General features: G+C 45.5%; 1 protein-coding gene across 1 annotated transcript; it reads left to right on the forward strand.

The window, feature by feature from the left end:
• Positions 1-6,288: 6,288 nt before the first annotated feature.
• Positions 6,289-24,244, forward strand: LOC119440625 (lysosomal acid glucosylceramidase-like). The gene is made up of 10 exons (XM_049662067.1): positions 6,289-6,439; positions 6,801-6,992; positions 7,393-7,557; positions 8,889-9,022; positions 10,017-10,189; positions 13,177-13,420; positions 19,574-19,798; positions 22,354-22,517; positions 22,805-22,951; positions 24,091-24,244. The coding sequence occupies exons 1-10, from the start codon at positions 6,388-6,390 to the stop codon at positions 24,194-24,196; spliced, it is 1,602 nt and encodes a 533-aa protein (XP_049518024.1). The 5' UTR covers positions 6,289-6,387; the 3' UTR covers positions 24,197-24,244.
• Positions 24,245-24,440: the final 196 nt, after the last annotated feature.

Below are 24,440 nucleotides of genomic sequence, written 5' to 3' on the forward strand. Positions count from 1 at the left end.
TGCGCCGGCGGTGCCCTTCTCGAGCGGCGGCGCCGGGAGCTGCAGCAGCGCGTAGGAGACCACGCCGCCATCAGGTCCGACGCCAGGCTCGATGACGGCGACGGAGGAGGAGCTGGCGGAAGCGCTCGTCACCAAAACACCAGAGGTGCAGCTCGCACCGCGGAATTGGTCACGCACCAGGCCGGGGTAGGAGTCGCTACTGGCCGTGGAACGAGCGCCGTCAGCCTTCCCCACAACCATGGTCCATCCCGGAACGCAGCCGGGGTCTCACGAGCTGTAATAGTTGCTCAGATCTGCAGTATAAGTTCATTATTTAGCTCAGTGCCTATTCTAGTTATTATTGCGATAGCAATTATATGGACACTCAAAAGCAGATTTCTGCCGTCGGCGTCGCCGTCGCCGTCGCCGTCGCCGTCGCCGTGAGGTTCCGTATGACGTCAATGGAGATGAAATCGTCGCCGCGCGCCGAACGCTGCATGTGCGAGTGAAAGGGCGCGAGGGGCGCGCGCTTTCACGGGGAGTGAACGCACGGCGGAGAACAAACGCGCGTTCTGCGCCGTGCTCGCTTAAGGGCTGCAGAAGTAAGCGTCTCTTTCCTCCTTTACAATCACCATATATGTAGAGCAAACGCGCCTTCTTCCGACGCGCGAGAGGCCGTGGGGGAGGGGGAGGCGACGTTTAGCTGCGGCACCAAGTGCCTATTTATATCAGAGGCTCCGGCAACAGTCACCAACGCCGCACGCATTTTGAGCGAACGCGGACAAAACGCCGACGGCGTCGACAATAGGTCTGCGTGTTGCCGGTGCTGCTGCATGTCCAAGTTTATACAGCTGATAAAGCTAATATAATTACTCCGTATAGCTCTCTACAAATTTGCTATCGCAATTGATGCTTCGCCTTTCAGGTGAAACTGCGACAACTTTTCATCCCGTCTTTTAAATGCATCCAACTTTGTTTTATAACCACAATGGCTACATTGCATCACCATCGAGAGCAAAGCCATGGTTGTCTGGCTCCTGTGAATGTTAAAGCGAATACCGCACGCATTTTATTGGCCAAGGTATCTTGACTGAGGGAGAGAGCAATGCCGGAGCGCTTACGACTGCCCTACTCCCTTCCCGCCGCCGCTGCCCTCTGGTGCAACGCCACCTAGACGGCTGCGGCAGAGAAATCGTCTTCCATGCCCCCACTCAGGCCGCTTCAGGCAACGCACGTATAACGAATCGGCTCATATATATAGCCCCTACGCTACCACGGCAGAGGCGCTGGTGACCGAAATTGTCCTCCGGATTTAATTAAAATTTGTAAGCGTTTAATATAACGCTAAACAGACAGAAAAATGATGGTTTGGCAATTTTATTTATACTTTAATTAACCCACACACTTCAAGAATTTTCTATTCATCACCCCTAACATGTCCACATTCCTTCCAACTATAAACTCTGTGAATTATCTACGTCTTCCAGGATATCGTGAATACGCAGCGGTCTTCGCTTTACAGAGACCACCGGTCACTTGGCTTATGAAGTGCTACAATGGACGACAATATATTTCCCATTGCTTGTGAGTCCAAATGTGACCTAGCACACAGAATCCTTCTAGCATTTTTGAAGGCGCTAAATCTATAGACGCCCGATTAAAGCCTACCACTTTGATCCAATTCTGCTCTAATTTGTGGACCATTTGACAGTCGTTAATTGCCGCCCGATGATTTCGTGACGCACACGCATGTATTATTCTTGTGTTGTTCTTCACTCCTCTTCTCCCCCGACTTCGTCATTTTCTCTCGCTCTTAGTTCTTCATTCACATTTATTTTCCTGTGTACCTTTTCCCGTCTACAGCCGGCAGGCGTAGTCCCTCTCCCGGAGGCAGTTGCCAGCTAGCTCTCTTCCGTGTCGCTGCTCAAGGAGAGTTGAAAGAGCGATGATGACGCCGCACCGAGAAAGAAAGCGTCCTGCGTGTGCTACGAAACGTGGCTACGAACGCGAACGTTCGTGTTCAAATGCTTCCTTATGTTTACAATTATCCTCGATAGTTTCTACAATTTTATTTTCACGCCACTGCCTGGAGAGCTAGATTAGTAACAGCCAGCTAGGATGAATTTCGCTAGTGTCGTCACCAAGTTCTGGCAGCCAGTACAGGGTAGCCAGCCGGTACTTACACTGGCTAACCTTATGGCTAATCATCTGACTAACCTCCCGGTCTTCCTCTCTCTCTTTTCTCCTCTCCTTGCCGCCAGTGCCGTGCCGAGAAGGGCGCTTGCATTTTTGGACTGGACAGCGATCTCATGCGAGAATCTCACTATAAGCCTTACATTACAGTGCTCGGAGACATTTTGGGCCATGTACAATAACGTTATTATAAAACAAAGGCCGGAACCGTAATAAAAAAGTCATGCAATGACTGGTTGCCGGTTTTAAACTAATTGCGCTTATTCGAAGAGATCCCCACTGTATATTGCGCATATAACGATAGCTATACGAAGGGGCATTTTGAATTATTATTAGAGTCATGATTTTTTTAGAACCACGCACCAGATGCCATCAGATTACCTCTTAAAATTACCTCTTAAGAATACCTCCTTAAAGATTAGTATCTGTAATGGGCAACCTGTGCATTCGAAACAAAATCATGTGGTTCAGAACGCCAATATCCTAACACCGACGCCGTACCCACGAAAACATACCAGGTCATTGCACATTATACAATTGAGTTCCTTCGTTTGGTGGCTTTACATTTCATTGAAGTGGGAGGGTAAAAATGGGGTCTTGTCATTAAAACAATAAAACCAAGGAGAAATCAAAGTTTTTATTGTCTGGCAGCTAGTCCTAAGTTGCGGACTTTCTAGGTAACGTTCCCAAGAGAGAGAGAGAGAAGAAAGGCAGGGAGGTTAACCAGATGGCGAGTTTCCGGTTCGTCAACTTTTCCAAATAATTAACAGAGGCAATTCTCTCCTTTTGAATGTTAATGTTCTATTTATACAAGCGAAATCACTGACAGGAACGCATAACGACAAAGGGAGCTGCTCGCAAATCATTTGACGAACTCATCTGCATAAATCTTCGTTGACAAGCGTTATTTATACTTTTAAAAGAGACCACATGAACAATAACAACAAATGGAAAATTATTTCGCGATCCTTTCCTAATTTTATTCTCTGCACTTTTTAACAAAGAAAAAAAAATACTCCATCTCCCGCTAAAGGGAACCATGTGTGGATGCGAAGCAGCGGGAAGATGGTTAGCTTGAGCGGGAGATGGTTTCGCGGCAGCGGCCCGAGCGCTCATCGCGGCGCTGCTCAGGAGAGAGAATGAGGCGCGCGCGCTTCGTCATTTACATACCGCGGAACTACCGTGGCGCCTCCAGCGGAGTATGCAGCTGTCGCACCACCTGTCGTGCGCGCCGCTCCGGATTCCTAGAGGAGAGAAAGGGGGAAGCGTAGGAGAGGAGAGAGGGGGGATGGGACGCGCAAGCGCTGTGGGGGTGTGGGACGCGGGCGCCGCTCCGTACAGTAGAGGATTCCTAGAGGAGAGAAAGGGGGGAGCGTAGGAGAGGAGAAAGAGGGGGAGGGGACGCGCATGCGCTGTGAGTGTGTGGGACGCCGCGGGAGGGACGGACAGAGCCCCCGCCATAAGCTGCTTCGCATATAAAAATACTGCATATAGTGCGATGCTTTTTCACATTTTGCAAGCTCTTGTTGATGCACATTATTATATTCATTTTGAGAATTTCTGAGCCCGTCCTGGACTTCTGTTGTCTGTTGTCGGTTGTCTAAGAAACCTTGTCTGTTGCCTTCCTGCTTCAATGTTCACCGTTTTGCGGCCCTGCCACAAAATTATTTAAATACCGCCTGGCCTAATCGCCACTGTTTTTCTAACGTAATAAAGTCTGGTAAACGTCGTCTCAACATCGCAGCTACTGTTCGCCACGCAGAGCACGTCAGCGCTGCTATCGCTTCCTATAGCGCGCTACCACCGTTAACATGTATTCAACGTGCGGGAAATGCGATGTTATATTGTCTTCTTAATGTAAACGCGGCGACTAAAAAAGCAACAAGCTTTCGTTCCGTCAAGGCCAGCAGTGGCTAATTATATTACATACGCCGTTTTTTTTTGTTATGTAGAGCTAAGCGAAAAGGAGGCATATAACCATAATCGTATATTACAGTAATGTGTCTTCACCGTCTTCACCACGAGACATCTCGACTACCAGCGGCAACGGCGGCAGTCCAGTAAGGCGGCGGCTTCGGCGCAGATCAGGTGGTTGCAGAACCGTGTTGCGTGGTTGAGTACCCAGCACCTCCACCACAAAACTGTTACTAATGAGGCGTGTTTATTTGCAGGTGCTGGATGACAGTCTAGGAAAACAGTCCAGCACCGGTTTCGTTCTGCGCTCCGCACCCAAACAGATCCGTCGTTCTCCTCTTCTTCCTTTCGCCTCAACCAAGGCGTTACAATATATCTTTACCACTAGCTCACATAAGGTGCGCAAGGTTCATTAGTTTTGTAACGATTGCGTTTATTATCATTTTTTAACTTCGGGGAGAAACGGGGGTTTCACCCAATTTTCCTAAAGCTTGTTCGGGCTGCAGAAATCTACGGGTTTTAACCGAAAAGAATGGACCCTATGGATATAGGGTGTCCCACATAACTTGAGCCAAACATTTAAAATATGCAAATGCCACGTAGCTGGACAAAACCGAGATAACGTTGTTTACCGTCGCTTGGAGATACTAAGATTATTTTTAACAGTGGAGTTGTTTAAGCCGGCCGTAATGTGTGCCGCGAGCCGCAAAACCTCGCCGAGCTATGACGTCACTGCGTTGCCTAGCAACCCCATACCAGCTGTGCGATAGCTTCGCAAGACTCCGCGCCTAGACACTGCGCGCAGCGTGTCTGCTCCGCTTGCCATAGACGTTCCGTGTAGCAGGTGTGAAGGCGGGGTTGCTAGTGTGCGGGCAGTAGTAGCAGCCATGGGGAGACCGAGGAAGAACCGCATTCCCGAGGAAGATGCCGCTTTCCGGGAATCACGCCGCTTGGCCAAACAAGAATACAATCGCCTGCACAGAGAGCCGAGGAAACCTTAGCCAAGCGACGGCGCAGAGTCGAAGATCCCGAATGCGCTGATCAACAAAGGGAACGAATGCGGATCGGTATGCGGAACATGCGCGAAAACCCAGACTACAGAGAAGCCGAGGCATCACGAAGTCGAGCTCCTAAATACATGGGAGGAGCGTACGGCCGTTTCGAGCCGGAATTCTTCAACATAGAGTTTTGGACATTCGTGCCGCGTCTGTGACCGACTTTGGTTTGACGTGAACTTCTCGACACTGAACTCCGTGCATGACTCGGACAAGCGTAGTCTCGGACTCCAAGTGCTGCGCGAAGCGTTTCCCGAAGCTATCGACCACGAGGAAATGAGTGTGTGTAGGACTTGCCGCGAGACTCTGCTCAGGGGGAAATTGCCACAGTTCAGCACGGTGAACGGGTTCGTGTACCCCAACATGCCTGCATCGCTTCCTCGACTGAACGACTCGACTGCCGCCGCGACGGCGGCAGAACTCTCGTTGACTCTGTGGCAAGTACATGTAGCCTTGAGATGGGACGACCAAAGAAGATTCCGGACACCCGAAGAAGAAGCCGCTCATCTTGAAGCGCGTCGCAAAGCCAAGCGAGAATCTTCGCGTCGGCGGCAAGCCGATTCGGAATACCGTGCCTAGCAGCACTTACTTGCATTCCGCCTAATTACATAACTATTCCTAATTATTTAATCAACTTTTCAAATATTATAATTGGATGAAAAGTACCAATGAGGAAATTGTAGAGCAGCATGAAAAACTACCGATGCAGCATTCTGTTCCTCAATACGTGCTACATAAGTGTTTTTCCAAGCATGAAAGACGCCTGCGAATACACGCAAATTGCCCCGAGCGGCCAGTCGCACGGCAATTTTGCGTGTATTCGCGGGCTTCTAGGAATATAGAAATTCTGTCGGGACATAATCAATCCTTCGTCATACAGGTCATTTTGCTCTAGAGGCATTCGTTGTAAAAGCGTTCGACTGCAGTCGGTTTTACATTCTACCCTGTGTTTTACAGAAACACTACGGAAACAAAGCGCTAAATCTCGACCGTTTTTCGTATTTACACGGGAGGTTATAGCCAGCTGTAATCTGTCGCGCTTTTTAGCTGAGCTCATGCTGGGCTCAGCTGTCTGCCTCGCACCTATCCAGAAGTGCATAGGGGGCGACTCTTTCTCGTATCATCTTTGCGTTCGTCTGGCTTCTCCAGCTCACCTGATAACAACAGGCGCACGTCTTATAGACGACAATTCGCAAAGTGGGTCTAGTATTCGGGCCGTGAAGACGGCTTTTGAAAGCGGAGCATCATGAGAATAGATTGGTTCATTGCTATAGCTACAAGTGTGGCCTTTATACCAGGTAGGGCAGTAAACCGGGTTTTCCCTTCTGGTTAACCTCTCTGCCTTTCCCCTTTCTTCCATCTCTTTGTACATATATATCAGGTAACAATAACAAACTTCAGCGGGTGATATTGAAGTTTCGGTAATGGCGGTATGCTAGACACTTCTGCAATACTGGTCGCTCTCGCAGAATAGCCCGGAATCTAGTTAAACGCCCTATTTTGGCCGCTTTCCTGTTCATTTGTGTCCAGAGGCATTGAATAGATACGTTATATCCCATCAGTACAAGCGCTCTCTGCTGCAGTACTCCCTTTTCTGTGAACAGTCGCTGTCCGAAATGTGCGAAAGCTTAAACAAGTATTGCTCATTCCTCACCACAGCTGTAGCTCCAGAATGTCAGCGGAGAGATTATGGCCGGGGCAGCTTCGTGTGTGTCTGCAACGTAACGTATTGCGACTACATCGGAGATATCGGACCCTTGCCCAGCGGATCAGCGGTTGTGTTTGAAAGCACCAAGGCCGGCCTAAGGTTTGCCAAGACCACCATACCTCTTGGCAGGGCACCGGACGAGGGTAAGTTCCGGTTCCGTTCACAATCTTATTGAACTTAGAATGTAGGCCTTATTGCAATTATCAAGCTACTGCGAAGGTGCGAATGTTCAGAGAGAAACGTAAATTGTCATATTTATTTACCTTTTCTGATGCCTATCAGGTAAACTCTGGTAACTTTAGGTAGAAACAGAGTACTGTAGTAATATCTGCTTAGTGTTGTCTTTTAAGAAATAAGATAAATGTCGCTAAATGTATATGACCACAGTTGAGTAAGCAAATGAACTAGAAACGTTCTGTGTTCCTATCGAACAAACGGCAAGAAGCGTTCGCCGCCAGATCATGAAGATAGTTTTTTTTTTCAACGGAACACCTTTCTGCGAAGCAGGCATCACGATTTCTCTCATGCATAATTTATCCGCAGATAACCAAAACAACGACACTCTCCTGCTTGTGATCGACTCTTCAAAAGAATACCAGAAAGTGTTTGGGTTCGGAGGTGCCTTCACGGACGCCGCCGGAATAAACGTGAAATCTCTCCCGACCAACTTGCAAGACGATGTTCTCAAGTCCTACTACTCAAAAGAAGGTAACACAAACGACAACTAGATTTCGGGCACGATGTAAACCGAGTCGCAGGAGTGCTTCATGTTCGCTCAACATGCATGGTATCGTTCTTCTAAGAACGCAATTGCATGTTCTTATTTTCTTTATTTTCTTGTCAAATCCGTTAACATTAGTTCACTAATTGTTCTTTAGACAGCAAAGGTCCATATCATCCAAAATCACATTGTTCTGTCCGTGATTGGCTAGTAGCTAAAATTCTCATTTTGACGCAACGCTTATCAACAATGTTTACCTAACTTTGTTCTTCCCTTAGTATGGTATAATTATACCCCGTTCGAGATACCGTCAATGAGTTAAGCATACCCATTTACTGCTTGTTACGTGTCTGTAGTATTGTGACAACCTGAACTTAATGCTTACAGAAAATGCTGAAACGGCACCTTTAACGAGACAATAAAATCTTTCGCGCGGACCTAATACTGAACGCCCTAACAAAATTGTGCAGAAAACACTGACAATGATCGTCAATGTACGCTAATAGCCAAACACTTCTAGTAAGCTATTCGCTTTGTTAAAGATTGATGCACTTGAATACGAATATTTGTTGAAGTGAGGATATTTGTGTAGCTTTTGTCGTTCTGTAGCATAGTTCCATAGCAAACAGGGCCGCTAAGTTAACTAACACACGTGTAGCGGTAGTTCTCACGTGGCGTCATGGACGCGAAATGTCACCTGATAGTACCCGAACACGGCGGCCATGATGACGCCAGTGCACCGTACTATCACGCGTACATCGTTTAGCTTTTTTTTGACAGCGACAGTTTTTCACTGGGTTATCACTGTTATCGATTTGTTGCTGGGTGCAAGACGCGACTTTCGTGCATTCGTGCTGTTCCGTTTTCTTTTTCTTCTTTTTTTTTATTTTACGCAGCTTCTCGACTTGCAGTACCCAAAGATGGCGGCCACGATGACGTCAATGCAAGCTATCTATAGCTCGCTATATCCATAAGCCGATTCGTAGCATTGTCTCCAGCTGAGCGAGCGCCGGCGTGGAAAGCGACTACCATCCTTCTCTTCCGTAGAGGCCACAGCGGGAACGGCCGTCGGGAAATCAAAGCTGCCCTTCCCGAGTGCTGCACCATGGCATTTAACCCTTTAAACGCCTCAAAGGCCCCAAAGCTCTCGCGCGACAGCACGCAATAATAGCTGGCGTAATAACCGCACCCCGCGACCTGGTTGCTCGTGACCACATGCCGTCGCATCGGCGAAAGTCCGGCCACCACGAAAACGTGGCGAAGTAGCCAAGAAAAAAAAAACGCTATTCCCCTTAATAAAATCTGTGTCTCGCTGCAGGGATTGGGTACACCATCGGCAGGATTCCCTTGGCCAGCTGTGACTTCTCTGCACGCAAGTACACGTACGACGATACTCCCGGTGACTTCGAGCTAAGCAACTTCACGCTCGCTCCGGAAGACTTCGACGTAAAGGTACCGCAAAGTACCAAAAGGAATAATACGATATAAAGCTGCGCAATGAAGAGTAAAGTTTATTCATAGTTTCATAAGTACGTCACAGTTGCGTGCTGCATATATTATTTTGTGCGCCATTGTCGATTGAGTGCCTGCTATACGCGATAGGGCCGTTGCTATGCGCAAATTTTAGTATGAAGAACAAGCATCTGACACTCCGAAGTGGCGTTAAAAAAATCAAAGCCCCTTTCTTAAAGAAAGATGGTTGAACGCGCAGCTTTCGCCCATGCAAACTGAATAAAAGTAAAAGTTCAAAGCCAACCACCACGCAACGAACTCAGGAAATGCTGAGCGACCCGATGCGATGCATATGTGATTTGATTGCTTGTTTAGGATTGTATTTTTTGAACGTTGAAGTTGAATGAAGACACATTTTGTTAAGTCGCATAGCCTTTATTTTAAATCATGTAGCGGTTGATTACACGAACACACTCGCACTTTCACGGACTGCATGCCGTTGCCGATACGCGGGATCGGCCTTACTGGCACGATCGCGCTCGCGCTTACGTTCACGTATGGCAGCCTCTTCTGCCGTGCGCTGCACCCGTGGCCTACCCATAGTGACGGCCGGGAATGCATTATATGACGCGCGTAATGCAATGCACATATACACAGCTTGTCTGGGTAGCGTGGCATTGCAGTTTCCATTAATCTTATTGGTACAACTGCGAATGTAAACTGTATTATTCTACGATTGTGTGCGCAGATGCCCAGATTGTTATATTGTGTGCGCAGGTGCAGCAGATAGTTCCATAGTGTAAGTTGGCTTTCGTGCAGTGCGTTTTCAGCGCTCACGGACGAATCAGTGAGACATAGAAAGCTTCGCTTTAAAAAGAAATGCGTCATCTTTGCGTAGCACAGTACTTTCAAAACGATGGACAAAACAAACTTTTCATATTCAGCAACATTGCATGAATTTTGTGAATCGAACCACTGGTAACCTTTTTCGCAGATCCCGTACATAAAAAAGGCCATGTCGCTGTCAAGTGAGCCTGCGTGGTTCTTCGGCAGCTCGTGGAGCAGTCCCGCTTGGATGAAGACCAGCAATGCGCTTGAAGGGCGAGGGTTCCTTATTGGCGAGCCAGGCGGTCCCTACTACAAGACTTGGGCAAAGTACTACGTCAGGTACGCGGTGTGCGCAGTGACTTCTCACAGGGACTTCGTTCGCATAAACTAAACTTTTTCAGAAGTTCTAAAGCCAGACACTGCGCGCTCAGCGAGGTCTGTCAATCCGGAAAACATGCTGAGACCTTGATGAAATTGTCTGCCGTAAAATGTTCTGGATGACACAAGAGGTAGTTCTCTCCATAATTTTGAGCGTTGGGTCATCGTGTGTTTCACAGAAGCCTAGCTTGAGGGCTTTGCGACAGCTCTTACCACTTTTGCAGTGGCTTGAAAATTGCTGGTAAGGGCTACACCTTGACCTAGAAATATTATCTGACCGTTTCGATTAAAAGAACAGTGACATATCCAAATATGTTTTGGTTATCGAAGATATGATTTCTGAGGAAGAAGCTGATAGATGAAGTCGGGTGAAAAGAAATAATAATAATAAAGTAGCCAGCGCACATGCAACAACTAGATAGCACTAGTGCAAAGCTAGCATATGGATGTGCAACTAGGAGTTCGACTGCCTTAACTGTGGTACCAATGAAACCATTTGCTCAAGATTGATTAGCTTGTTTTTTCATAAGCGATTTAAAACGTCAGAATTCGCCAATGCATGCAAAATACGTCTCATATTCCAGACTGAGCATAAATAGCAGGACGAGTTAAAGTAAGCTCATATGAAATATAAAAACGCGTGACTTACAGTTTACAATAAAAGCAGAACTGGGCAGATATCAAGATAAACACTAGTGAGCATGCTATAGTACAAGAATGCACCGGCGCTTGTCAACTAATGACTCGCTGCCGCTTGCACACAACGACGACCACTAGATCAGGCATAAATATGTGAACACAGTGCGGTGCGATCACGATCTCTATGCCTTATTGCTTCGTGTTGGCGCCACACCTCAACGCCTCGGTTACTGAGTTTTCCGCGAATTATTTTCTGGTGATGGCCAAGACAAATAACACACGAGGCACATCTCCGCCCTATCTCAGCAATTACTTTCATTATGGAAACACCATGAAGTGTTCCACAAGATCTAACACATAATAAAAGGTTATTCACGTAGGCAAAACGAGCGACCACAGATGTGAAGGAGAGAAAGAAAGTCAAACTTTGTTTATATGCTAGAGATGTTAGCCTGGCTGATCACCTGGCATGCTAATCTAGGTGCTGGGTGATAATTATGATGGGGGCAGTGATCATGTCGACACACACACACACACACACACACACACACACACACACACACACACACACACACACACACACACACACACACACACACACACACACACACACACACACACACACACACACACACACACACACACACACACACACACACACACACACACACACACACACACACACACACAAAACAGGAATATTTAAAATATTTCGTTGAGGCCCGTGGACCTAACGAACACCAGCAATGATTTCGTGACACATGGCGCAGGTGGTATACTTTGCCATGACCCGACAATGTGCCGCAGTTCCAAGTTTGAGTCACGCTCTTTAAGCCCGAGTCACGCATGCAATCTCTACAAACATGCCCGTCATAGAACGACACAAAGTGAGCAAGAGAGGTAGATTTTATTCGCAGAAAGGTCAGCCTTAGGAAACTGGAAGAGGGGATGAGAAATGACAAGGGGAGAATAAATGGGCGTTAAATGCCCGGTCATGTAGCACTGCTAATGGCGCATGCGCACTTCGATGTTGTGAAAATGTATGAAAACATCCCGCAGTGAACATTGGTGCACATCTTCGTAAGCGACCACTGACGTGAGAGAAGGTCCTTAAAGACCTGCCGGATATCTACTTCTTCTTTCTGGGGCTTTACGTGCCAAAACCAGTTCTGATTATGACGTGAGAGAAGGTCCTTAAAGACCTGCCGGATATCTTCTTCTTTCTGGGGTTTTACGTGCCAAAAGCAGTTCTGATTATGAGGCACGCCGTAGTGGAGGGCTCCGGATTAATTTTGACCACCTGATATGAACACGCAGAAAAAGGATAAAATGATGACTGACACTCATTCACAGGCAGGAAGCACACAACCTTTCGAGCTTCGTAAGCTTTTACTGAAGGGGTGCGATGAGCAGGTCCGATACCTGTACATCGGACTTAGCAGTCGCCGTTCAGAAATGAAAAAAAAAAAAAAAAAAAACAGAGTGAAGGGGATGCCACCCATATGCCACCCGTATGAGTGAGGTAGGAGACGGGAAAAAATTGTACGCGAACAGCCATTGCTGTCTCGCTGTTAACGTTTACTAGAAAACCTTGGGCTCGCTTGTATGAAACGTTTCACCTGTGAGCATATTTACCGGGTAGGACAAAATGCTTCGTACAAGTGACACTAAGCCGACGTGCAGTAAGTTGTCGAGAAACAGAAGGAAAAAACTTATGCTGAAGCCTCTACTCTTCTTTACTCGACAGTTTTTTGTGTAACATCTTAATGTGCGAAGCATTTGTGCGTAGGGTACGTATGGGTACAAATAACTTGTACAAGTCCAACCACGTATGACTTTGTGCAAGCGACCTTTGGTCGCTTCTGTTATCTGACCTCCGACTGGCATACGACTGCTTATGCAGCATATCAGACAGAACCTCTCCAGTAAATCTGTAGTGGCTGGTCTAGACGTCTTTTAACGATCTCGCAATATACGAATAAGGAAAAGTGCCAAATTCACATGTAAATGGACTTCGCACCATGTACACTTTCCTTACTTATACATATCTGCGTCGGCTATAAAAAGTGCCAGCAACAGTAATGTAAACTTCAGGCCACCGTCTTCGGCTGTCGTGACTGTGCAGAGAACAAACTTAACAATCAATTATAAGATGTACTTGACATATGTCGTACCTGCTTAAGACTCCATCCTCGACGAAGTCCGAAAATTATTTGGTAGCTCTTAGATGTTCTTAATGACCCTGCCGTTGATCATGCCATACTGTATATGCCAGTTCCTGTGCGATCTTCAAGGTCATGTTATTCCAGATTTGTGCAGGAGTACGAGCGGCACGGAATTCCCATCTGGGGTTTGACAACTCAGAACGAACCAACGACCGGTTTCGTGCCGGGATTCCGCTGGCAGACCCTGGGCTTTACGGCCAACCACCAGAGGGACTTCGTCAAGCTCGATCTCGGACCTGCTCTGACCGAAGCTGGTTACGGCGCGGACAAGCTGCAGCTGATGATTCTCGACGACAACCGCATCGTCCTTCCCCACTGGACAGACGTGGTTTGTACAGTATTCTTCTGAGACCTCTTGCACGTTTAATGCGAGCGGTTCGTAAGAACAGGGGCGGGCCTATTGCGATGCCGAATGTATTGTTAGCACAGGCGGCCATCCAACGTCTAGCAGTTCTTACAAAGACAAAGCTTTGTGAGTTCGGCGCCCGATTTCGTGTGTAGCGGTCAAGCTACTTGGTTCACGTTCATGTAATAAAACACAATATAAAGGCAAGACAAAGTTTTGATTTCTATAAAGACAAGTCCCAGCGATGCATCCTGGGTTTATATTTTCTTTCCCAGGAGCGCTGCCCTGATGCATAATAAAAAAAGTTGCGTACTTATAAAAATGAGTAGATCCGCACATCGGGTTTATGTAGGCCTCACAGAAGTTCACTAACGCTATTGTCAACACAGACACGTGTTATTTATACAGATATTCAAAGCTTCAAGGCTCTGGAAGATAACAGCGCTGCGTTACGCATAAATGGAACCATGGTGGCATCCCGTACCGTACATCTTGAGCTAAAGCCAGTGTTTCATAGTGTCTAGTCAACTTACTGGTTAAAACCTCTTGCTCAGGTATTAGCTATTTATTTATGGGCGCAAATATTATTTCAACAATTCTATACCACGTTTCCTATACAGTTTTCTGCAAGAACTCACCCCTTATAACGTGGCCCGTATTTTCAATTGGTTAAGGAAGCTTTGCAAAAAAAATTTAAAACGGCAGACTGACACGCTTGATATCCAAAAAAAATGTCGCAGTTTCGCCCGAAAGGCGAAGCATCAATTGCGATAGCGAATTGGTAAAGAGCTATTCGGAGTAGGGATAGTAGAGTAGTTTTATCGGCCGCATAAACTTGGACACATTCGCTTTCAACTGAATTGACAAGCGTGGTGTCATCGCGCACAAGCAAACATGAATAGATCACACTGAATGACCGCAGACGACTGTCAAAACGCTGGCGCGGCCGCTGCAGCGGGCGAAGAATCGTGCGGTCTATCGCTTCAACGGAAACTGAGCGGCGAATGGACAGCGCATAAAGGTCAGAGCCGTGTGGAGACACGGCCGGGCTCGACTGGCGCGCGCGCTCGCTCGCTTCTTAAGAAGCCAGTGCGCGCGCCAGTCGAGCCGGCCGTGGTGGCGATAAAGAGGCGGTGCGGGCGACGGCCACCACAGCCAGTGCAAGCGTATCTGTTGGCAGAGTAGAAGCTGCTCCCCCCGTCCCTCCCGCGCTGCTCCCCTTTTTCTTTTTTCTTTTTTTTCTTTCTTTTTTTTTTTTTTGCTTTCGCGTGGGAGATTGCGTTGCCAGTTCTCCTTGCGCTGGGTTGCAAGATAAGCATTTGGTGCCGTAGCACAGCGTCGCCCCGCCTCCCTCCCCCCCATACCCCCACGGCCTTTTGGGCGACAATCGCGTTTGCTTTCCGCCGTGCGTTGGCTCTCTGTGATAGCGCGCGTCCCCCGCGCGCTTTTACTCGTACGGCGACGGCGACGCCGACGGCAGAAATCCCGTTGAAGTGTCCATATAATTGCTATCGCAATAAAATGCAGCGCTCTCGATCTGTTTTCAGCAACAACAGGCGTTGCGTTTGGCTTTGTTCGCCAGCCTGCCACCTCTCAGTTGCGATCGCGTACTTTTTTTTTTTTTACAACACGATGCGGGTGACTTCGTTCGTAAGGTGCCTGTACACCAATTATGGCATGTCGTTGCCTGAAAAAAAAAGACTGCAGGCGTGTGACCTTGCAAAATCACAACCCTATTTCTAGCGAAGCTTTTTGTTTCGAGCAGTTGCCATAAAAATTTCAGTTGCCTGTAAATAAATCACACACTTTAAAACGTTGCCCCTTTATGACTGGCCCGTCTGAAACTCAGCAAGCATATAACATTTGTGGCACTTGGTAAAACTATTCTGATTGCAGTGATTCAATCACACGCATTTTACTTTGCGAGAATATTCGCCTTATTATTCCCCCCATTTTCCGGAGATGTGATGTTGCAGTTCACAGTTTTCGGGCCCCGAGACAGCATGCTAAATTCTGCATAGCTCCTAAAACACAGTTATAACGTCTCCGGATAGCCTGCATTTGTAATTTATTGCTAAAGCCTGTAATTTACTCTGCACATTATCTATAACCTGCTTCTAATTTTAAACAAATATTAACAATGCGCATTTTGCAGTTCACCGAGGACTCCGTCGAAATCTACTACAAACCTCGTATAACGGGAAAATAAGAACAAAAAGGAAGAGTTCAGTCATTATTTGCAACGCTCCTAATCTGGCTAGCTTCGTCAAACATTGCATTGAGCATGACCCCCATTTCTAGTAAACATAAATTTGGCGTAAAATAGATTTATCTCGGGTTACTGTGAAGCATAGCTGATGACGGCAGTATGACACTTTCGAGGGCGTGCTCAAATATTTAGCAAGGTCAGTGTTTATTTCACACGCCTTTAACTTCGCATACAGATTTGTCATAGCTTTCCCCCGTTATCATTAAATTTAATACTGGTGGCATTTGTTATTCTGCTAGGAAAAAGGATTAAAATCTGCGCCTTCGTAAGACACTCATAACGTTCCGGAGCACTGGCATACGCAATTAAATTCAAAAGCCGCAATACACCCGCCAACTTTTACCTTTGCCGACATATTAGCCATTACCTGGTCTTTATGTTCACGAAAAGAATGCAGCAGATCCAGTGAGTTGGAATCTATATACAGCGAAGCTTTGTGTGAGTGCATAAAGAATCGCAAACACACACACACACATACAAACACGCACACACAAGCACGGGCGCACACAGATTATATCGAGCCTTTTGTTAAGCGCATCTGCTGAGTACCAGCGAGTACGACGGACGACTTGAACGCATCATGGTTTCAGAGGCAGCACGCACATACGTGCATAGCGCAATTCGAATCCATTCTATCCGCACGATATGTTTACTTCCTTATTACCGTGCAGCCGCGAATGTGCGAAGGCGAGCTTTCTGGGTCTTTTTTTTTTTATTTCCCCCGCGCTGCCGGCGGTGCGGGCGCCGCTGGATGCGCGGAGGCGACCGCCATCTGGTGGTGCTGCAAAAAACCCAGCGGCGTGTGCGGCGCGCGTCCTCCACTGTGATTGGTAGGCCTATTCGGCAAGGGAACAGCCAAGCCACCGCGCCCACGGTCACGAAACCCGACAAGGTTCGCAAAGCAAAGCTGCGCTTTTAAGAGGAAGCTTCAGCACGCGTCCCAACTCCGGTGCGGCCTATTCAAATACATGTAAAACGCGGAAACGCTTTTCTGAGATAAACCCTCGACCGATTTTAATGAAATTTGTTGCATTTGAAAAAGAAAGTTAAATTCTAGTGATTATTGGAAGCGGAATTCCGATTTAAGGCCTGAATTTTGTTAAAACATTTTTCAAAAATTTGAAAGTTCGAAAAAAATAGAAGCACGAAGTTTACAAATTAATATCTCTGCATCCAGAACAGATATTGCGGTTCTGTAAACGGCATCCATTAGATAGTTCAAAGCGGACATATTCTATATGCCAATTTATATCTTAGGTGAATTTGTTACGTTGTGTACAAGGGTTCTGCAAAAGCTATATTTTCATATTACTATTTTTTTAGATTCATGTGCAATATTTCAATTTTTGTCCGCTTTAGATGTACTATTAGATGCAATTCACTGAATTGTGATATCATTTTTATTGCTAAGTTACAGCGCTGTAAATTTGATGGTTTCGTTTTCTGAAAATTTGTGATTTTTCCAATTGTTAATAAAATATTGACCACCTAAATCGAAAATTAAGACCAACAGTCGCTAGATTTTAAGTATTTCTTTTAAATGCTACAAACCTCGTCAAATTTGGTGCAGTGGTTTCCAAGAAAAACGAATTCTCCTTTTACATGTATTTAGGTAGGAGCACCCGAGCTAAGCGTCCTCTTAAAACAAGGTGCGTTCTTTTAGGTCGCCGAGGACAACGGGCGAACCATGTATAACGCATGGAGGGTTCGTGAATTTTTTGTAGCGCTCTCAATTAATCCAGTGACTTCAAAATTTCGGGAGACATTGCACTGAGATACCCGTCATCATCATCATCATCATCATCAGCCTATATTTATGCCCACTGCAGGACCAAGGCCTCGCCCTGCGATCTCCAATTACCCCTGTCTTGCGTGTCTACGCTGATTCCAACTTGCGCCTGCATATTTCCTAACTTCATCACCCCACCTAGATACCCCTAATTTATGTTAAATATGAAATATTGTGTAAAGCAGAGTTAATTTCCGGGCATTGGGAAACGTACCTAATAACGGCGGCGTGACATCTAAAAACACTTTTCTGGGATTTTTTTTTTTGGAAAAGTTGTATTTCATCCACACACATTTCATCCACACGTATTTCATCCACAGATATCCACAGGTAACTTCGCACACTGGTTTTGTATAGTACTTTGCCTATTATTGCTAAGTTTGATTTTGGTGGCATTTGTGGCTATGCAACGGCTACTTGCAAAATATTATGCCTCCCGTAATAGTTAACTATATATGCTCCAGAGCATTTGATTACGCAATTTATTGCAGAGGACGCCATCAACCGAATCAGTTTCAATTATCTTGACCCATAACGGGCCCCTTATCTTTGCCAAATGTAAACTGTGTTGAACGTGGAGTTCCAACGGGACACTGGAAAACATATAGCGTTCAATGGCCACATAACAATTTTGAGCACATGTTTAAGAAAGTTTTCACAAGTATTTTAAATACTCCACCGAAATTTCACTACGCACACTACTTTGCCATAGTTTTTTTTCCCCCCATGGTAGCGAAATTTGATCTTGGTCGCGTTGCAAGCAGTGGGCTAAACCTTGCGCCACTCCTAAAACACACTGATAACGGCCCGGAGTGCTTGCATTCAAGCGAGGACAGAAGAAAGGAAGACCAGATAGGGCAAGCGCTACTTCAAAAGTTTATTCTATGATAAACACGCTTTTTTATCAATCGACAAAGACCAAAAAGCAAAGTACATCTTACGCCAGGGCACTCCCAACCCCAGAAAAAGTCAAACTGTGAACGTAACAATGCATTCTGGACTGTGAACGAAACAGCGTAACTTACGGGACACACCGAGTGGCAAACAGGCGTACAGAGCGCTGACTTCCAACTGCTTTAAGTGACACCAGGTGGCCTGTTTCGATAAAATGAGTTGGAATTAAGTCAGCGCTCTATGTGTCTGGTTGCCACCTGCCGGGTTCCGCTTCATTGGCACTGTTTCGCTAAAAGATTGTGCCTTACCAACTAGCTCGGGATCAGACGGTAGTGCATTCTATCTATTTCCGGCTTTATCGCGTTTGAATTCCTGATAATATTACTATAAGTTGTTCCGGCCTGCCGATCGAAGCCTCATAGTGTTTGTATGACGGTACCTGGCAGACATCAGCAGCCATCCTAAGGACACAGATGCATATTGTTCGGACCCAATCAGTAAAATAAATTAGTTTGAATTAGCTACGTCAGAAAAAAAAAAGATTACAAATACCGCACATCAAAAAACGAAGGGAGCACATTGGTGTTGAATCACAGGGGAAGCACGTGACCATAAGAAATAGTTCGGTGTAAAATGTACTAAAATACTGATTTACTTGGGTGAACCAAATACACCTGATCAACAAATGAACCAATCTAGTGTACACAACAATGATACGAGCTGAATTGCACGTGATGCCAAGGCAACTAAAATAATATAAGTAATAAAAGGCAGAAAAAAACAGCGCAGTAACACTTCGAGATATATGCACCACACAGACATGCAGAGGCGACAGAAACCAGACGAAGCGTAGTCTCACAACTGCCTTGTCCATCTCGCTTATGGTTTGACTAATAACGTCTTTCCCCATCGGTCAGAGCCACTAGCAGCGTTCCTTGCCGTTACAACTAGAGCAGCCTATAACCCTGCTAATTTAGGACACAAAGGTTTCAGTCCCGAAAGCTTCAGGAAAGCATTAAAAGAAGTTCAGAGGCAATTTCTACTAAGGGTCGCTTCAGGCCATTGTGTCCTTTCTTTTCAAGGGAAGGACACAATGCTTCCGAGATTGCGTCAAGTTCCACAGATTCACAATGTGACGTAACGATATATAGTAGCTACGACATAAACGTCCATCCCTACGCAGGTGCTGGGCGATCCCGAGGCGGCCAAGTACGTTCAGGGAGTCGCTGTTCATTGGTACATGGACCGTTTTATCGGCCCTTGGGTGCTGGACAAAGTGCACGAGAGCTTCCCGGACAAATTTATTATGGGCACCGAAGCGTGCACTGGTTCCGCTATAAAAACAGAGGACAAGGTCAAGCTTGGCAGCTGGAAACGAGCAGAGTTGTACGCCAGAGACATCCTCGAGGTGAGTTCTTGTTGCACAGATCAAATATCTGCGATTCATAAAAAATAGCGGTTGGCGATAATGTGGCAAACGTTGCGTAAGGCCCAATTGTTTCACTGAGTTGAACAAAAAAATGTAAACAGAAAAATATATGCGCCAATTGGAAACAGACTACTAAAATAAGTTATGACACCATCCATAAATTATTTGATAAACAATTAGAGCTACACAGGAGCGGTTCACATTTACCTCAAAAATAAGGATTGCCTGCCACGAAACGTGCGTTCAGTCTGAAAAAATCCTAGCGCACTTGCCAGACCTAGAGCTGGCATCGCTTAATGGGGAGCCGAATTCACAGAGATCTTCATAAGCGAGAGCTGTCTGGAATTGTCTAAGCTAATTTCAGAGCTGTCTGCACTCCCGAGGGGCACCATTAGGAGCCCCCCTCCCCCCCCCCCCCCCAAAAAAAAAGAAAAACAAAGAACTAAGATCCAACGCCCATGTCGGAATCTACGCAACCAAGCTTTAGCAACGCGGTTAATTAAATCAAGTTCAAGTAAACGGCGGTGCGAAAGCATTTGCTTACTTTCCTCCTATACAACGTGTAATGTGAGGGAATGTTTGTGCATAATCACCACAAAGGCCACAACTTTATTGTCATCTAATGTTTATGTTTTCGCACAACAACGCTCACAAGCTATGTCGGAATGCAAAACTTCAGATCAGGCTGATGCACAGCGTGAGACGGCTACGCCACGATGTCCGAGGGCGAAGGCGATGTATGATGCTTATCGAGGGACGAATGGGGAAGACAAGTGTATGCACAGCAAAGTACGACACGTATCAAGTAGCATTCAGGATTCTGTCGCCATTCATGAAGATTGGCCAAGAACGATCACACATCCAGTGGCAATTACCCAATGGCGAAATCAAAGAAAATAAATTTAAAATAAAAAATCCCTAAAGCGTTGCCACCTTTGCTCTATGCAGACGACAAGGACAATTACGGCAGTTTTAGCGGTCGATGCCTCGCAGTGTGGAAGATTCGAAGACGAAGGACGGCACTTCGCTTGATCTCTTAAACAGACTGTTTTTATTATACGTGTCCTCGCCCCCTGTTTTTGGTGAACGGTGACAGTATAACTCATCACTTCATTAACCAGTCGGTATGTTTATAGATACTTAGATAGTCGACATTATATTTTCAGGTTTTATGCAGTAACTTATTTTTCTTTACGTAGTACAGAGGTGCTGCATACTTGAACTTCATATAAGCCCGTTTGCTTGTACTTGCATTTGGCGTACATATGACCTTTGTATATATACCCACAAACATATTCGCCAAGATACTGAGCGACCCAGCAGCAGCCACGTCAAACAAGGGAGGGTAGGCTAAGAAAGATTCGCTTTATTAGTCTAGAACTGAATATTCTGTGGGCTCGTGTCGTAGGCTGCCGCAACTGGCACGGAAATCGAGAATTGCTCTTACTTAAGTGTATGTTCTGGAAATATGTGCCTCTTTAGCTGCTTTCAATTTCAGCTTCCACAGCAAGAGAGAGTTTTAGCTCGTGTCGGGTACTGTCGGTCAACAACATGAAGTTGAAGTTTGCTTGTAAACGAAGTGATTGATTACAAAGTGGCACTAATGGCCCTGTGCATGTGTAACCTCGTAAGTTTTGAAAGTTAGCGATGATAAAGTATAAGATAACAAAAAGAAACAAAACACAAAGCTGTCGCCCGCAGAAGTAATGTAATAAAAAAACTAAGCGCACAAATCACTGAAAGTTGACCATGGCACTTTTCTGAATGTATATACCTAAACTCCGTTTTATGCATAGCATGCAACGCTGTGGAGGCTAGCAGGAATCCTTGCCCGCAGCTGCGTTTGCAACAAGAAATAGTTAGGCGTGTTTTTTTTTTGCCAGTAATTATTTTGCTGACAAAAAGAACATTTCTGCTGGCAATTTTGCCAGCAGAAGCTTCCTTATTTAGGCTAAGGAATAATTTAAAAATGTTTAATCACTCAAAATGAACAAACTGTTTTATATGTTTGTTAATACGTTGTTTTCGACCATTCTATTCATTGTGTTCCTTTTCGGGTTTTCATTAGCAAACCGTCAGGGCAACCTCACAGGCCCGTGACTCGCGCGAGCATGTGTGACCACGAGACTTGACCGCGAGACTTGATAACGAAAGCCGCATGAGTGAAATATTTTGATGACCGAACTTCTAGCGTAGCTTCCACGGCGTTGTACGCTAAGTGTGAAACGTAGCGTACACATATCAAAGTGCACGAGTGGTATATAGCATGATGTGAAAAACTAACAGAAAGTGTGTAAAGGTGTTAAACTGTTTCTTCTCCTCCCGACCCTTCTTGCACATGCGTGATCTTGTACAGCACCCGTAAAAAACCCGCGGAAATTTATAGCGTTTTCTTTTCCTTAAAGAAGAAAACCACACCGTCTTATACTGCACATCATTCGCACGTCACCAAGGCAGGTTAACACGTTGCTTTATCTTTATCTCATTTTGAGCAAAGACACTTGATACAGTCTTCTTTATTACCGAACCAACAGGACCTCAACCATTGGGTTAGCGGATGGACGGACTGGAACCTCGCCCTTAACACTGAAGGTGGTCCCAACTGGGCGAACAATTTTGTCGACTCGCCCATCATCGTGAATGCCTCCGCTCAAGAGTTCTACAAGCAGCCAATGTACTACGCACTGGGCCACTTTAGGTATGCCTGTTCGTTTTTCTGAAGAAAGGAAACACATTTGTCTTACTCGTAAGTCGGATAATACATTTAACGAACAAACGATGGAATGAATGAATGAATGAATGAATGAATGAATGAATGAATGAATGAATGAATGAATGAATGAATGAATGAATGACATCATAATTCTTAATTTCCAGGCTCAAATAAAAATTTAATGCTGGATGTGTAGCGAGTTCACACCACTTTCACACTGCAGGAAAAACGTTCTTAGTACAAGTTTACCGGGGCATTTTTTATCTTCGCAGCAAAGTACTTCCGAGGGGTAGCGTTAGGATTGACTCACAACTGGAGCAAGCCCGTTTGCTGGTGGAGAATAACGCGACTGCTACGAATCTGACATATGCTGCATTCAGAACACCTGATTCGGCACTGGTCGTGATTGTCTTGAACAGGTAAGTCAATGCTTGCATTCTGGCACGTGCCACTTGCATTTCCTGTAGTTCTTTAATTACTTTACGAAAAGTATGCATTGCAGTGAAAACTAATTAGCAAAATACAGTGAACGGATAAACTTAAAGTGGTACCGCTGTAATGTGAACGTTGTTGCAAAATCCTTTTAAAGACGAAATGTCTACACTGTACCAAATATTTAGAGCTTGAATAACACATGCTTAACAAAAAAAGTATTTCATAGCTAGCCGTGTCATGGTAATGAGTGCTGGCGTGATTGTAGTTCAAGACATTGTCTAGTCTGTCAATGGTGGGGATGTTGTTTGGACCAGTTCATTTGTCGTGGTGAAACATGGAAATGAGTTTGTTGACTAGCGTAGATCCGTACACATCAACCCCGTTTTTTTTCGGTTAATAAAACCGAGTATGCGACTTTAGAGCCCTATAAACGGTCATTTCATCAACGTCTCTTCTTTACAACAACTGACATGTCTGAAATCATTTGCGACCAGGCAAGCGTATAGCCGCAGGCACGCTTTTGCAAGAGATCGATTATGTTGAAAGTTGTCGACATTTGCATGGCAATATTAGGCCAAATACCATTGAGTTTCCTACAAAAGTTACTAAAGAGAATTCTATAGCGCTTCGATAGTTCAACTACAATGGGAATTATGGTCCGAACATAGATGCTTGCGGCTTCAGATGTTCTTGTGACTTTCTTTACTACGTGTTATCTGTTTTTATTGGCATAAATTTTGAAGCAGTCCTGTATATCTAAACGCAGAAGGCAATAAAGCTTCGCGCGCATGGGTAATCATTCTCATTGTTCCTGTATCTAACGCAGAAGGCAATAAAGCTTCGCGCGCATGGGTAATCATTCTCATTGTTGCATTTATTACGCAAAATATTAGTTAAGGTGGTCAATTTGCACAGAGACGAAGCCGCTTGAAGCCAGAAGGCCCAAGTTTAGGCAAATATACGTACCAATCATCGTTCGCATGCTAGCTGAGCCACCATGCTTGCTGCTCCGGTATAAAAATTATATCACCAGAGTTCCCTATAGTAATTTTTGTAGAAAACCCTATGAGCCATGGGGTAACGGCAAGTTACGATTCATTATCGTTTCCATCACGTTTTTCAGAGACAACGACAAGTTCACCCTGAAGATCAAGGATGCGTCCGGCACCGGCAGCGTTCAGAAGGTTATTACCGAGAGGTCGATAACAACGTTTATATGGAAGCAATAAAATCTGTTCTTTCACCAGCCAGACGCGTTGCCTTTATTGTTACTTTTGTTTTTACTTGTGGTATAATCGCCTCCCTGTGCATGTTATAATACTGTACAGTAGGTTGTTGTGTTTTTACTACGACCTCTCAAACTACGACATTTTCAAATGCCCAAGCCGCATTTAAATAGATTTATTTTAACTCTTCACCAAAAGTGATTGCTTTGACTTCTTATTTACAGAGCACTGAATGGCCATCGCTGTC

Source organism: Dermacentor silvarum, chromosome 2 (genome assembly GCF_013339745.2).
Source record: "Dermacentor silvarum isolate Dsil-2018 chromosome 2, BIME_Dsil_1.4, whole genome shotgun sequence".
Lineage (NCBI taxonomy): Eukaryota > Metazoa > Arthropoda > Arachnida > Ixodida > Ixodidae > Dermacentor > Dermacentor silvarum.